Source organism: Aspergillus brunneoviolaceus, assembly GCF_003184695.1.
Source record: "Aspergillus brunneoviolaceus CBS 621.78 unplaced genomic scaffold BO95scaffold_3, whole genome shotgun sequence".
Classification (NCBI taxonomy): domain Eukaryota; kingdom Fungi; phylum Ascomycota; class Eurotiomycetes; order Eurotiales; family Aspergillaceae; genus Aspergillus; species Aspergillus brunneoviolaceus.
Window position 1 is genome coordinate 341 of NW_020290733.1, and position 14,898 is coordinate 15,238.

Below are 14,898 nucleotides of genomic sequence, written 5' to 3' on the forward strand. Positions count from 1 at the left end.
TTGTACCTCATATATATCCCATCAAGGTACTTTCCAATATCCTTGTTCTGTGTTCTTTCATTAGGTCTTGCCAACTTTCAAGAGTTGCTGCTGACTTGCAGCACTTCACAGCTTTTTTTTTTCCCGAGTGCCTTGGCTAGCAAGATGTCGACTCTTGCTGTCCATACTACGAGTACTTGAGCGTTCCTTTTCAGAGTCCGCCTAGCTAGATATTCCCTGTCTTGTTGGGCAAAAGTATTTCCCGTTATGGAGAAGCTGAACAGTGAAGATGGCCAGCTTTTCATCAAGGTTGGTGTTCCCCCCCTCCCACATGGTTGCCACGCCCCGATTTGGTTTGTTGTGCTATGCACCTCAATGCCATTGTGCTCTAACATGTGCTTCCGCCGTTAGAACCTCGCAAGTTTCGTACGAACGCATGAGAAGGCATTGGCGAACGCTCTGCAGCTGAAACGCCAACCTGCCAAAAATGTGCAAACCACACACCCTCAAGCCGGCTCGGCCGCGAGCTCGGCTTCATCCACCCTGGCAGCTGCGCTTTCGTTCGGTGCTTTAAAGTTCGCCTCGCAGAGCGTCAAGCCTGCCAAACTCACCCTCACCCCTCATCATCTCTTCTACCTCCTCTCCTGCTTCGAAGAACTTTCCATTGCTGTGGGACCCTTGAATGTTAGACTGGAAAACATCCATACAGACATCTCGCAGTCTTACGTCTCATTCTTGAATAAGCCCCAGCGATCCCGGGGGGATCGAGATTCGATCCACTCCGTATCCAGTGTCCGTAGTGTTATGTCTGGTATGAGTTCGCTTTGGTCCTCATTTGGTTTGGTATCCAAAGACCCCGTCTCCAGGTCAGAAAAGGCCAAGGCGGCTCTAGAGGCGGATACCAAGTACCTATACTCTGCTTTTACCAAGATTCCTTGCCTACGGCTAGCCCCTGATCGTCGTGCCCGTTTGATTCGCGGGTATGAAGAGTTCCCATTTGACACTGCAGTGCCCCTCCACTCCTTCAAGAACTTGAGCGCTTTAGAGATTATCGATATAGACTTCCGATCCTTTTTCGGTTGGGACAGACTGTCAGAGCAACTGCGGACATTGACGATCAAGCGGGCAAACATCGATGATCCTGCCGAGTTACTCACTGGGATCGTACTGGATGACATCGACAAACGACGCCGCCGATCAACCAGAAACCATAACAATGGGCCGATGATGGGCTGGAGCCAATCTGTGCACCCTCGACCTGTCAACAACAAATCTCACACACCGGGGTCCCTTTCGGCGCCAGGATCACCGGTCGCCGATACGGCTTTCGGAACGAGTACAAGTCCTCAAGCAGCCTCGATGGTTCGGATGGCGTCGGAAGGTTCGAAAAGCCGCCATCGAACTGGAAGTATCTCTCCTTCGCGCCCAACGAGCTCCAAACACTCGTCCTACCGCCATAATCGGGGGACTGCCTCACGCATTCGACGCACCGGCTCCGGCAGCTCAAACTCCAGCGACACCTCGGGACACCGCAACGGAAGCTCCTCCAATCTACTGGCTGGGGTACTCCCCGCTTCTAAATGGAGGTTCCTGCGTCATCTTGGGCTTCCCGATAATTCCTTGACTAGCATCTCTGCTGCCGGTCTTACGCCTGTAGCTAACACACTTCATTCGCTCGACATTTCGGCCAACCTGTTTACTGAAGTCCCCGATAGTTTATCGACCCTTGTTGCTTTACGCGCTTTGAACCTTTCGCATTGCATGATAGAATCTCTCCACTCGCTGTCCCGCAATCCTCTTCCCGCCATCACCGCCCTCAACCTTCGTGGCAATCGTCTTCGCTCTCTCGCGGGCATTGAGAGATTGCTCTCCTTGGAGCGGTTGGATCTTCGCGATAACAACCTCTCCGATCCGACAGAGATCGCCAGGCTCACAAACCTCCCTGAGATACGGGAGATCTGGGTATCGGGTAATCCGTTTGTCAAGACGCATCCTAATTACCGCGTGATCATCTTCAATCTTTTCCGCCGTACTCCCGGGTACTCGGAAGACATCATCATTGATGGTTCCGGGCCCGGATACACGGAACGGAAACAGCTGGTGGAGCGAGCTGCGGAACCCGAAGCTGCACCTGTCATACGATCGGCTGCGGCTGATCTCTCAGCCGTGGTCAGCAAACCATCATCCAACACCATCAACCAGACAGCCCCGTTGCTTCACGAACAGGGGCGACCCACTGGTCGTGTGTTCCAGGGTGAAGTCGAGGTGGGGTCGACGCGTCGCAAAAAGGGAACTCGGCGGAGGATCATCGATCGACCGCAGGAGACACCCTCCACTGATGGTAATGATACTCCAGGTGCAGTGGTGCCTTCTACTCTTCCTGTTCACCATGTCCAATCACTTGAAGACCCGTTTATCTCGCCGTCTTTCGACCGTCAATGGAAATCTGATGGTGGACCCCAGGCCAGACCTCCCAACCCTAAGAACTCCAGTAATTTCGACCATGAACAAACACAATCCATTGGTCAAACCGAAGAGCGTCCTACACCTCAGCGAGCACTACAGAGCATAGGCTGGAGTATGGATGAGGATTTTTACCGACGGGAATTGGATGCTCTCCGGCAGGAACTGGGCAACACGTGGCTTGCGCAACTCGGTGACCGGGGCTGGAAACACAGTCCAACTGATGTTACTGTGCCCCGCACAGGGACTGATTTTACCGAAGCGACCAGAATGCCGGCCGATTCCCTGACCAGGGTGAGCCCACCGGTCATACTAAGTGGAGGACATGCTCTGAGTTGAAATGAGTTTTGGTCCGCGCTTTAGGTTTAAGATGCTTCACGACTAGCGACTCGGATGACCTAGGTCATAAACACAAAGGTCCGGTTGGAGACGACAGAACTGGAATCGACACAAAAAAAAAGCAGAAAACTCAAAAGCAAGGGAGATGAAAGAAAGAACGAGAAGGGGAAAACGAGGGCGGAGCGCAGAACATCGATGACCTGACCGACGATACCAACCTCACTTGACTGAGACACGACATTCATCTCCGCGATACGGAAAAGTTACCTTGGCTTCGACAAAAGCGATTCTTCCATGACACTTAATTCGGGTTCTTGAATATACTCGACATGTTGAATGCCGAAATTTCCCATATGTGCGACTGGCAACTACTTGCTGAACTGCATAATCCATGGCGTTTTGAGATCATTTCCAGCTTATAGGTCCACGGCGTGCCACGCCTTACCTGGTTCTTTACATCACTACCCATTTCGCCTCGCTCTCCTGCTCCTCTACCTTCCCCACAACTATACATTTTATGACGTGCATGAGACCTTTTTTTCGGCTGGTCCATTTCGATTGGAGGCGTGATGAAAGAACATTGCTTCCTACTTTAGACCGCTTTGTATTGTATTTGGTGCTGGAGTCCAGGTGCGGCGTTACTAGCATTGTTTTGTTTCTGACCCGTCCAATGCTCTCTTGATGGCCGGTTTCTGTTTGGCTTGCGATTGCTTGGGTGCTCACGCTGTATACTTTTATTCTCGTGCTTCAACTCGCAGTACCCATTTCTCCCTTTCTGATGAAGCGGCCTTTTTTTTTCTCGGATTTCTCACAAGACCCATGATGAAGTTTCGGACCTAATGCATGAGACACGAAAATATTGTGATGAGTCAAAGAATCTGCCAGCGATAGTGCCAATAGTTGAAATGCCATGCGATTTGGGTTGCTTTCGAACTCGGCATCTGTGCGTCATCGCCTCCATAGACACCCAATAATTTTCGTAGCCGCGGTCAATCCGCGAATGAATGAAACGAATGGAACGATTCTGGAAAGGGCGGAAATCCGCCCGGAAGCTTGTTGTGAACAATTACTGAGGAAGGGATATGACACCTGCTCTTCTGGAACCTCCTGTGCTGCTGTTGGGCAGACAGACAGACAGACGGATGGTCGGGGGAGGGTGCTCGTGCGCCGACCGACGGCTCGACGATGACGGAGAGTAAGTACTACCTAGTAACTAGTTGACGCCTCCTACCGCATTGCCTCCATTACCTTTGATGCCAAGTGTGGGGGAAGTATACTCACTTCAGGCCGTCAACCTCCTTGCAGAATCTATCGCGTGAGGTTGTCCGGGGGAGGAGGATTCATGTTTTGGGAGAGTGCCAATCACCCGTGTTGGGAATTGGTCTGGCCTGGTCGGGTTGGGATGGAATGGAAGGATCAACTCAAGAGGATGCTGCTGCTGATGGATGACTGAGAGGGAGAGAGAGGTATGCGCAATGGGGAGCGTGACATTAGTCTGTGGTTATATCGGAAGTGCAGCGATCGGAAATATGATGCGGGTGGGGAAATGCAGAACATTCAATGATTATTGTTGCAGATGGTAGGTGGTAGGTGGTAGGTGGTAGTTGTGGTTGTGGTTGTTTAGGTTCTGTTATTGTTATTGTTGTTGTTGTTGTCAAGATTGATTGTATACTCCGTTACATTCAAACCGACCTCCAGCTTAGTCGCCTCCTCCTCTTCTTTCTCGCCGCCTTGGGCTGCAGACCAATCAACGAGGCCGATCTGCACGGAAAACGAGGATTTTGCCATACCGATGAAAGTAACAGAGAAAGAATCCTTTTCCCTCTCTTTCTCCTGGCTCTCCCGCGCCGCTTCATCCTCTCCACCTCTTCTTCTTTACTTCCTCACTCTCCACTGCCCACTCACTCACTGCCCGCTACGCTACCCACTGCCCACTGCCCACTGCCACTGCCCACTTGCCCACCCACTCTCTCGCGCGCGCGCGTCTCTTGTGCTGCTGGAAAGTTGTTGCTTCGTTATCGCTCTAGTACTCCGTACTCCTCTTCCTCCATCCACCTTTTGCTGCCTGGCTACTCCGTACTCCTTTCCTATACAGTTCGTTGGGTTCCATCTATATCTTCTTCGTCTGTATCCATTCGACTTCGTTTGGGCGAAGAATCTCCAAAAATCGGCCATCATTTGTCTAGCTGGAGCACAGTTCCTAGAAAGATAGATCCCCTTGATTGCCGACCAACAGTTGTTTTCTTCTTGCTTCTCTTCTTTTGAGTTACTGCGTGCGCGCACTCGACTTCCCCTCTCCTACCCTCCCCTCCATCATTTTCCTTCTTAATTATTTTTTTTCTCCTCTCACACTCCTCCCACCCCTCTCTCTCTCTCTCATCACCATCCAGTTGATATCAGAGAAAACAAAAGCTTTTCACCCTCCCTTTATTCGAAGAGATTCTTCGCGATTGCCGTTAGCACCCGGTGTCTTTTAGAGCGCTAGATCTTTTGGGTGGAATCCTCAGTTTTCCTGCCTTTCTTACCCGCCGCCAAACTTGCTCTGGGTCTCTCTGGGTCTCTCTCTCTCTCTCTTTCTCTCCTCTTTCTTCCCTCCCCCCCAAAAACCATCTCTCCCGCCGCCTGCTGCTATTTTTTGCAACGGCCCCGTCCAGAGCAGCCCTTTCGCTCTCGAGCCTTTGCTAGCCGCATCTCCTCGTTATCACCACTGCGCATCATCCTCCACCTTTTTCGACCACGGATTGCTTTCTTCTCTTGACGTCTTCTGGCATCTCCCCCGGCCAGACCTTCATCTGACTTTCCCCCTCTCCCCCTCAAGGCCATTTGGCCTCTTTTTGCTTCATCGCTCTCGTCTTAATAGATTCTGGCTGGTAAGCTCTCTATCTTGCTCCCTCCCCTTGACTATTGATTCTTTCCTCTTCCCCCCTCCTCTTCCCCCCTGGAGGCAAAGAAGACAATAGATTGGTGGGCGGAAATCGGCGAAAAGGGTCGAGGAAAAATTCACCGGGCGCAATGATCTTTTCCCCCGCGCGTCTCGATCGCCTCTTTTCCCCAAAACTCTATCCACCACCACCAACCTCTATCTCATATCCGGGAACAATTTTCTGACTTCAAACCTCATCTGCTATTCAGCTTAGTAGACGTCCTCTCATCAGTTGTCCTACTAGCGAGCGCACCGCAAAGCCTTCCGTCGCGTCTTTTCCTTTCCTTTCCTTCGCTTGACGCTTGTTCTTAATAATCTTTTTCCTTTCCCACCTTCCCTTCCTCTGTTCTTCTCCTTCCACCCCCCGCTCCCCGTCGTGTCTCATCAAAATCGCCCAGTCATGGCCGATCAGGAAGTGGATTTGGATTCGATCATCGATAGATTGCTGGAGGTGAGGGGTAGCCGGCCAGGCAAGCAAGTTCAGCTTTTGGAATCCGAGATCCGTTATCTGTGCACTAAGGCGAGAGAGATTTTCATCTCCCAGCCTATCCTGCTGGAATTGGAAGCACCAATCAAGGTAACGCCACCTCTTTTTTCGAATCTTCCAATACCGAGCCATCCGATTTAGATTGAGTGTCATTAACCGGGCGGTTCTCATCAGATCTGCGGTGATATTCACGGCCAATACTACGACCTCCTGCGTCTGTTCGAATACGGTGGCTTCCCCCCTGAGGCTAATTACCTTTTCCTCGGAGACTACGTCGATCGTGGCAAGCAATCCTTGGAGACCATCTGCTTGCTCCTGGCCTACAAGATCAAGTACCCCGAGAACTTCTTCGTCCTGCGTGGCAACCACGAGTGTGCCTCTATCAACCGTATCTATGGTTTCTACGATGAATGCAAGCGGAGGTACAACATCAAGCTATGGAAGACTTTCACTGATTGCTTCAACTGCTTGCCCATTGCCGCCATCATTGATGAGAAGATTTTCACCATGCACGGAGGTTTGAGTCCCGATTTGAACTCCATGGAGCAGATTCGGCGCGTCATGCGTCCTACTGATGTAAGTATATTTTTGTTTCGGTTGCCGGTTCTGGGAGTTCGTTCGTTATCCAAAGACCAAGAACTACTTTGTCCGCCTTCCTGCTCTCTTTCCACCTGCATCTTGGGATCATTTGGAAGCGAAGGATATTCTCGGGCCCCTTGAAGCTTCGAGGCTTCACCTGCTGACAGAGATAGATTCCCGACTGCGGTCTCCTGTGTGACCTTCTGTGGTCTGACCCCGACAAAGACATCACCGGCTGGAGCGAGAACGACCGTGGCGTTTCGTTCACGTTCGGCCCGGATGTTGTATCGCGATTCCTTCAGAAGCACGACATGGACTTGATATGTCGTGCGCATCAAGTCGTTGAGGATGGATATGAGTTTTTCTCCAAGAGGCAACTCGTCACATTGTTCAGTGCGCCCAACTACTGCGGCGAATTCGACAATGCTGGTGCAATGATGAGCGTCGACGAAAGTCTACTATGCTCCTTCCAGGTTGGTTTTGACAAGGAACTTCGGGTGTTCTCCGGCTAGCGCTAACCTTTTTGCCCCCAATAGATCCTGAAACCAGCAGAGAAGAAACAAAAGTACGTTTACGGGGGCATGAGCTCAGGCAGGCCCATCACTCCTCCGCGAAAGCAAAAGAAGAAGTAAGGAATCATACGAGCTTTTCCATGTGCAGCAGGTTCGGGCGAAGATAAACTTCGTCAACAACAAAACTCCCACCATGTCACACTATAGCGAGAGACCCAAACCCCCAACGACATCGATGGCCATGAAACTAGACGATCGGCAGCAGCAGCAGCACACCTGAGCCGCCCGAGAACCTCACACGACCACGCGGAACGTCACACAACACACAACACAATCATCCACTTCCGGAATTCCAGAATCCAGCGACTTGCAAATGAATGTTTACCGCTGAATGTGTTTTCATTTTTCTTACATGGAAGGTAGTTTCTGCTCCCAAGTAGGGGTTGGTGTTATTTCTCATTTCCTTCTCCTTTCTCCTTGTTCGTCTTTATTGACCTCTTTTTTTTTCCTTTCTTCTTTACCCATCTTATCTCATGTTGTTCGAATCCATTTGACAGAGGAAGGCGAAGCGACGGGCTTGCATCTGGTGTTGTTCTCCATTTGCGTTTTTCTTCTTTCCTGAAAATCTTCTTGTGAGTGTAATGCCAACCAAATAAGCAATGACACGCCCGTGTCTTTTGACGTTCCGGACGAGACCATTCATACCCTGTCCTGTGCTGCCCTGCTCTTTATCAACCATCCGGCACGTGACCATATACTTTCCAACAAGCAACGCAGCGCATCATCGCCCACCACTGCTTGCTGCTCGACAAAACTCGCTTTCCAAGTTAATTCGGCCACATAACACCCTCACCCAACATATCGCCACCCTCCCCCTCCCTAATTGAGACCACACCCTCAATGTATGGTACTATGGTAATACATTCCTTTTCCCACGCGGCAAAAACAACTGATCGATCCCTCCTCGTCCGTACCACGCCTCACTAGTGACAACGTCATTTCCATCTCAGTTACTCGACATCTGGGACCAGAAGATTTTATATCAATAGAAGACGATAGACGAGGTTCTGCATCCGGCGGCGTTCAGTGGATGCTTAGGGTCGCAAAGAAGATTTCACAGAAGTCAAGAGAAATCCAATCCACCTACTGCTTCGTCGTTTCGAACGGCAATAGTTTCGTTTGTGCGTTCGTGAACAAAATCCCGGCCTCTGTAAGAGTCAATGCAGGGAGTAGATCAGTAAGGTGTGCTTGGTTTTGAGGGTATTGTGGGTGGGTGGCACCGCTGTGTCATCCCTCCCCCCCCCCCCTCCTGGAAAGTAGCTGTTTAGGGGGAATGCGGCTTGGACTTTGGGATTTTTGATCATGGTGTTAGAAGAGAGGATTTTGAAGGGGGCTGGGGGAGGAGTAGAGTGTGAAACGATGTGTGAAGGTTCAGTTGGCCTGTACTCGATCCCTGCTATAAGGGGCATGCTCTGTTCTTTCTACTTCGTTGATTTTGATCTCAATCAGGATGTTGATGTGTGGGATGCGGCCGATGGTAATAATGAATGGGTTCACAACCGCTAACTAGACGGAATGGAGTACTACTACTACTACTACTACTCTGCGCGACATGTAGGCTCATCATTATCGCCTACCTTGGTCGATCTAATCAGGTACTTGGGTGAAGTTTGAATTGCGAGGATGAAGTATTTAACAGCGCGAGAGAAATGGTTGAAGCTGATGTGGCGGCACAAGTAGAACACACGCAAGTTTAGTACTAGGACCAATGGGATTTGCTTGAGATGGGTGGATAGGGATGCGGAATCAACAGCAGCAGCACACCAGCACGTGGACCCGTAGTGTAAATTAGCTGTGATGATTCGCTCCCAAAATAGCGGTTTAGGAACTGGCTGACAAACTGAGCGACAGAGGGAGACTGGTGGGGGGGTTCTGCGTTGAGTTTGAGGCGAGGTTTAGGCTAACTCATAACTAGCATGGATGACATTCGAGGGAATCTTCAAAGAGGGGCGATGTTCGGGAACAAGCTCCGGACTATCACCCAATCCTGGGCAACGGAAGAAAGTGGTTCTGGGGGGGTATGTTTGACAGGTTGTAGATATTGGTATAGATTGAAAGCGGTAGAGTAGACAAGAGGGTTTAAGGGGGAAGAAGGGTGGATGGTGTATATCGGTACGGTTGGCAGGTAGGCTTAGGCGATTCCGGTAAATCAAGGATGGGTATACAACCGTTTAGACGTATTGAGACAGCCATCTGATACCTTCGCCGTAACCTGTAGCACGCAAAATCCACATGATTAGCATCCGCAACCAGAAAAGAAAAGGGGAATGGTTCAGCCAAACGCACCCTGTCTCATGACAACACTGCACATGAACACCTCGATGGGCCTGATTCCCTCAAGAGGGACCTTGCCCTTACCCGTGGTCTGGTACAGACCCAGCTGGTGACGGAGCTCATCCTCGCTGACGGCATCCGGATGATCGATCTTGTTGCCCAGGATCAAGAAGGGGACCTTGGCCAGATCCTCCATCGCAAGCAGGGCGTCCAACTCGGCCTTGGACTCGGGGAACCGCTCGTGGTCCTTGGCGTCGACCAGGAAGACGATACCGCTGACTTCAGGGAAGTAATCCTTCCAGAGACGGCGAGCTGTGGGCATATACCATTACGTCAGTTTCTTGTGCCTTCTTGCCCTCCCCGGTTGAATATCTCCTCTCTATTGAATTGAGTTTACTCACCCTGCTGGTGACCACCCAGGTCGAAGGTCGTGAAGCGGTTGTTACCGATGGCAAGCTCCTCCGACGCTAAGCTTCAAGGTTAGTTTGCAGTCCGCATTACCACGAGCTCACGAAGCTCAACCAATATGAGCCGTGCGGGAAGCAGCGGGGTGGCGAAAAACGTACTGGGGTGAGCGGTAGGCTGGAGAATGGCAACGCGGTCATTCTATCGCAAGAGCCGAAAGGTTAGTCTGTCATTCTAGACTCTTTTGCAAGGTTGGCCCCATCGTCTCATCTTCGAGCAAGAAGAGAGGGGGGGGCTTTGTTTTGTGGATGCCCAATTCCTCCCCAAGAATGGTAGACTGATCCAACACAGCCACCACCCTCGTTGGTACACTATCCCACACACAGACAGTGATAACTCCATCATCACGTACCTTCAGCATGTGCAAGAGGGTGGTCTTTCCGGCATTGTCGAGACCGAGGAAGAGCAGCTTGGCGTGCTTGTTGAGCAGGCCAAGGGAGGCCAGAAGGTCGTAGACTAGATGGAAGGGAACGGCGATTGTCAGCATGTCAAGCACGAAAAGAATATGAACACATGACAAGCGACTGAAACGATGAGCTATTGCCAAACATCTCTCGTTCTTTCTTCATGCCCACTCTCGTGTTCGCGCTCTCCCAGGGCAAAGTAAGCACGTTCGCATCGGGGAATGGAATAACACCCGACTCAGGAAGGGAGCTACCTACACCAGTTAATGATCCACATGGTGGGCAAATGCTTGAAATCAGTGAAATCGCTGGAACTTCCAGAAGGAAAAGGCAAAGCAAGCAGCAGCAAAAGCAGCGGCGGTGGTGTGGTACGAGCTGGGATACGAGACGGACGGGAGATAAGAGGGAAGGGAAGGAGACAGATTGCGGTCAGTTGACGTTGGACGGTCGCTTGCCTTGACGCCTTAGCCGAGCGCTAATGCCAACCAACTTCTTTCAACCAACTCTACCGCCGGGAGATCTGCCGGTCCCGACCTTCAAGTCTGTCTGCTGTAACTGCATCTACACTAAATGCTACAACGTGTTTCGCTGGCCAACTCATCTTGGGTATATGATGTAAATGTTTGGCATTTGACTTCAAAAAAAAAGCCGGATCGCTCCCCGTTGCCTTGGGGCTTGAATACAATAATAGTAACCTGACAAAGAGAAAACAAGCAGGGGTATAATCTCAAAGGAATCCGCCGCCATGCAAATCCAGGCTGGAATCGAGCAAAACACCGACCGCAATAAAAGAGAAAAAACAAAAATCGATAATCGTGACAAGATCAAGGACAGAAAGGAACCGCAAAAGTAGAAGAGCCAGACACACACGAAAAATGCGACCGCCCAGCACATATGCAGATAAAGGAACATTTCGAACCAATCGAATACCGTGGGACACGTTGACAGAGTAAATAAGGACAGCGAAGGCAAGCTTAAGTGCAAAAGCGAATGACGCTTGGTTCAATTCTGTACACCCCAGTCGATCCACACGGGAAATCGTAAGCTCGAGCGGGCGACTGAAAGGGGAAAATAATAATCAAAGTATGTACAAGAAGGACTCGAATCCCCTCATTCGAAGGCAAAATATCGGTCTAAACGGATAGGACGAGCTGGGCGCTTTCTCCAACGCCATAAGCTCTGCACCTCTCAGCAACTTCGAGGCCAAGCTCCTTCATCCGTTCAGCACCTTTGCCGGGGATCGGTCGCCGTTCCATCTGCTCCTTGGCAGCTTTGCGGCAATGGGTGCGCCAAAACTTCTCCTTCCGTTTCTGACGCTTCTTCTCCAGACCCTCAACAATATCGATGGGGCCTCTCATGTGCACTTCACGGGTGCGTGATAGATCGCGCTCTGGCGACTCCTGCACTGGAACAATGCCAGACCACCGGTGAGACTTGTCCAGGCTGGTGAAGAATGGGTTAGGGGTACGAGGGAGGGACTTGGTGCGGGACATGGAAGGACGCTGCACCAGTTCGCTGATGTTAAGTCCCTGTGCAGGCACCTCATCCACCGTCTCCAGATCCCGAGTTGAAGACCGCTGCTTCATGGGTGGTGGCGACCGTAGACGGCGGGGAGATGCACGACCATGACGACGCGGAGGTGGGGAGACCATGCGCTTGGGAGGAGGGGGAGAGACCATGCGCTTGGGAGACTGGCGGGGAGAAGCTTTGCGGCTGCTGTCCCGACCAGTCCGTCCTCGAGGTCCGTCTTCTGGAACAGACTCGGCAACATCCTCTTCGTCCATGTCTTCGTTGTCCTCGGGATCTGAGGTAGGGAAACTGGGGTCGATATCCTGGGGGATGATGATTTGCTTTGACAGACGGCGTTGCTCAATGCAAGACTTGTAGGCGGCCTCCAGAGGACGATCCTCGTCAAATGTACCGCAGACGAAATCCGTACTATCGGGAAGGTTAGGGGTGCCGGGACGCAGCTTAGGGATCTTCATCGGCACACGACCACCGGTATTTCCGGAGAAGGCGGGGGACCATTTCTGTGGCTGGTGGCTATCGTTTGCGGACTCGAGCGAGGTGTTCGAGTTGCGGCGGCTGAACGTGAACCGAGTGAAGTCCGGGGCCTGAGGACTGGTAGCAGCCGTCGTACTAGTCGGAGCCCACCACTCATAGTCTGAACCATTGTCACTTTCGTCATCCGAGTCGGCAAAGCCAGCCTCGTTGTCTGACTCATTTCCATCGTCGTCAGAAGAGAAGTCGTGGACCGTTGAGTCATCCTCGGAATCGTCTGCGTCCTCCTCTGCCTCCTCATCAAGGGCCTCTTCCTCGGCTTCCTCCCCGAGCTTGCGGATGGCAAATTCCTTTTTCATGCAGTCATTTAGCGTAATCTTCTGCTCATACTCCCCAGACTTGGTCACCCATTCGTCGTCCTCATCCATGGAGCTAGCAAACTCGTGGAAGCGGGTGGCCTCGGACTCCTCGAACTTGCCCAAGCCCTTAGTAGGAACACCTCGACGCTCGGGTGCAGGCTTCTCAGGAGCGGCTTCTTTGGCGGGAGGGGTCTCTTTCTTCGGGGAAGCCTTGCGTGCGAGAGGCGCAGGCGACCCGCGCGGGCGGCACCGGAAGGCATTCGGGCGGTGGGGAGACCGTTCCCTCTTCGTCTCAGGGTCCCGTGCCGGGCAGACAAACGTGAGGACGGTCTTGCGCTTAGGTTCCGTGGGTGTGGGGCTGGAGTCGTTGGTCTTGGCTGTCGAACGCTGTGCGATAGGGGTCTCGGGCTTTGGTTCTTCGGCCTTGCGACCGCAGGCGAAGCTGATGCACCTCTTGCGCCCCAGATTCGCCTCCACAGCATGCTCACCACCCTCCACAGCTTCCGCCTTTCGCTTGTCGCCCATTGAAGAGGGCTTGCTGGTCAGGTGGGAAGGCAGTGGCGGGCTCGGAGTGTTGGACAAGGACGGGCTGGTAAGGCCACCATCGCTGGTCAGCTCTGCGGTGGAGATGCCGCTGATGTTCGTGTAGGTATAGGAGCGGTAGAAACTGTGTTCGTGCGAGGACGAAGCGTGGTCGGTGGGACTGAGAGGGGGGCTGTTCTTCAGGGCCCGGGTAAGGAGTGATTCTTTGCGATCCGACATGGCGGTGGGAGACTTGACGTAGACGACACCCTCGTCCATGTTGTTCATTGAAGTATTCAGAAAACGGTGATCAGGAGGTTCATCCATATCCTCCACCATGTCGGTATCTTGAGGGGCCGACTTGTTGGACTGGTGAGGTGAGAGTAGCATCTTCAGTAGGTTGTGTATTGAGGCAAATGGCCGTTCACCACCACGCAACTGTGCCATTCCTTGAAGAATTAGGATATTAATAAGGTAAGACAGGAGGTAGGTCGGAGATGGCGTGAGAGGGAGATTAAGGTGGCTCGGAGGTGTGGGAGGTTGGGTTGGTCGTATAGGTGAGGTGACTCGGCGGGATAGTGGCGGTAAGTGGTAGGTAGTTAAGACGGAGGGCGAGTCAATGGGATATTGAGTCTCCAGGAGAAGGATAATAAAGGATAATTGCTTCAATTCAAGATCAAGAAGGAAGATGCTCTCTCGCTATCGATCAATAGAAGTACTGATCGACCCAGAGGGCGGTGCTTTAGGTTGTCCTTAGCAGGACGAGGATTGTCATGATATAGAACACATGGTGCGGTAGGTGGAGCGTAAAGAGTAAAAGGTTAAAGGAGGACAAGAGCGTTCAGGTATGCGGCCAAGAGATGGACTTACGCCTTCTTCAGAGATTGGCAGCTCAGAGAGCGCCAGAAGAAGAAGACGCGTCGAAAGAGTTTCGCAGGTGCAATGTGTTGGCAGTGTTAGGTGGGATTGAGATGAGGGAAGAAGGAATGTAGAGATGATCGGAAAATAAAAGTGATTAAGGGAGGGGGGGGGGAAGGTGGAAAAGGCAAAAAATAAAAATTAAAATGAAATATGATTAAAATGAAATTAAAATGGAGAATAAGAAAAATTAAATCGGGAAAGAAAATTCTTTTCAGGGTTGGGGGAGGGGAGACTGGGAGAGAGAGAGCTGAGCCTGGTGGAGGAGAGAAGAGAGGTGGTATTGTATGTAATTAAACAGTGTCAGTACAGTACTTGGTGTTGGTAAAATAGGGAAGCGGTTAAAATGGGGGAGTAGTAGTAACTATTGTGGGTGAATGACGATTTGCAGGGTAAAAAGCCCTTTCAGTTGGGGAGGAGAGGTGTGTGCGGTGCGGGAGAGCGGCGCCAGGTTTGGTTCTTTTCCCTTTCCATCGGGGTGGGAACAACACCGAGTCTACTGCACTGCACCTGCACCAGCAGCAACTGAACCGGGTTTAGCTGTCTCTCGTCGCCACACTTTCTCCCACGGCAGGGCAAACCGATCGAGGGCAGGAAACCACTGAACCAGAGA

At 51.7% G+C, this 14,898-nt stretch overlaps 4 protein-coding genes across 4 annotated transcripts; 2 read left to right on the forward strand and 2 right to left on the reverse strand.

Moving 5' to 3' along the window:
* Positions 1 to 246: 246 nt before the first annotated feature.
* BO95DRAFT_351475 (leucine-rich repeat domain-containing protein) lies at positions 247 to 2,781 on the forward strand (the record flags this gene model as incomplete). Its single annotated transcript, XM_025582084.1, has 2 exons — positions 247 to 288; positions 391 to 2,781. 2 exons carry the CDS (start codon positions 247 to 249, stop codon positions 2,779 to 2,781), a joined length of 2,433 nt encoding a protein of 810 aa, XP_025447262.1.
* Positions 2,782 to 6,104: 3,323 nt separating this feature from the next.
* Positions 6,105 to 7,402, forward strand: glcA (type 1 serine/threonine-protein phosphatase catalytic subunit GLC7; the record flags this gene model as incomplete). The annotated part of the gene is made up of 4 exons (XM_025584784.1): positions 6,105 to 6,281; positions 6,366 to 6,767; positions 6,944 to 7,243; positions 7,307 to 7,402. The coding sequence occupies 4 exons, from the start codon at positions 6,105 to 6,107 to the stop codon at positions 7,400 to 7,402; spliced, it is 975 nt and encodes a 324-aa protein (XP_025447263.1).
* Positions 7,403 to 9,513: 2,111 nt separating this feature from the next.
* On the reverse strand, positions 9,514 to 10,762 carry sar1 (Arf family GTPase SAR1; the record flags this gene model as incomplete). Its single annotated transcript, XM_025582090.1, has 6 exons — positions 9,514 to 9,554; positions 9,629 to 9,928; positions 10,018 to 10,083; positions 10,183 to 10,222; positions 10,434 to 10,537; positions 10,744 to 10,762. 6 exons carry the CDS (start codon positions 10,760 to 10,762, stop codon positions 9,514 to 9,516), a joined length of 570 nt encoding a protein of 189 aa, XP_025447264.1.
* A 745-nt stretch (positions 10,763 to 11,507) lies between these two features.
* On the reverse strand, positions 11,508 to 14,238 carry BO95DRAFT_112125 (DUF2457 domain-containing protein). Its single transcript, XM_025580380.1, has one exon. It carries the CDS (start codon positions 13,812 to 13,814, stop codon positions 11,619 to 11,621), a length of 2,196 nt encoding a protein of 731 aa, XP_025447265.1. The 5' UTR covers positions 13,815 to 14,238; the 3' UTR covers positions 11,508 to 11,618.
* Positions 14,239 to 14,898: the final 660 nt, after the last annotated feature.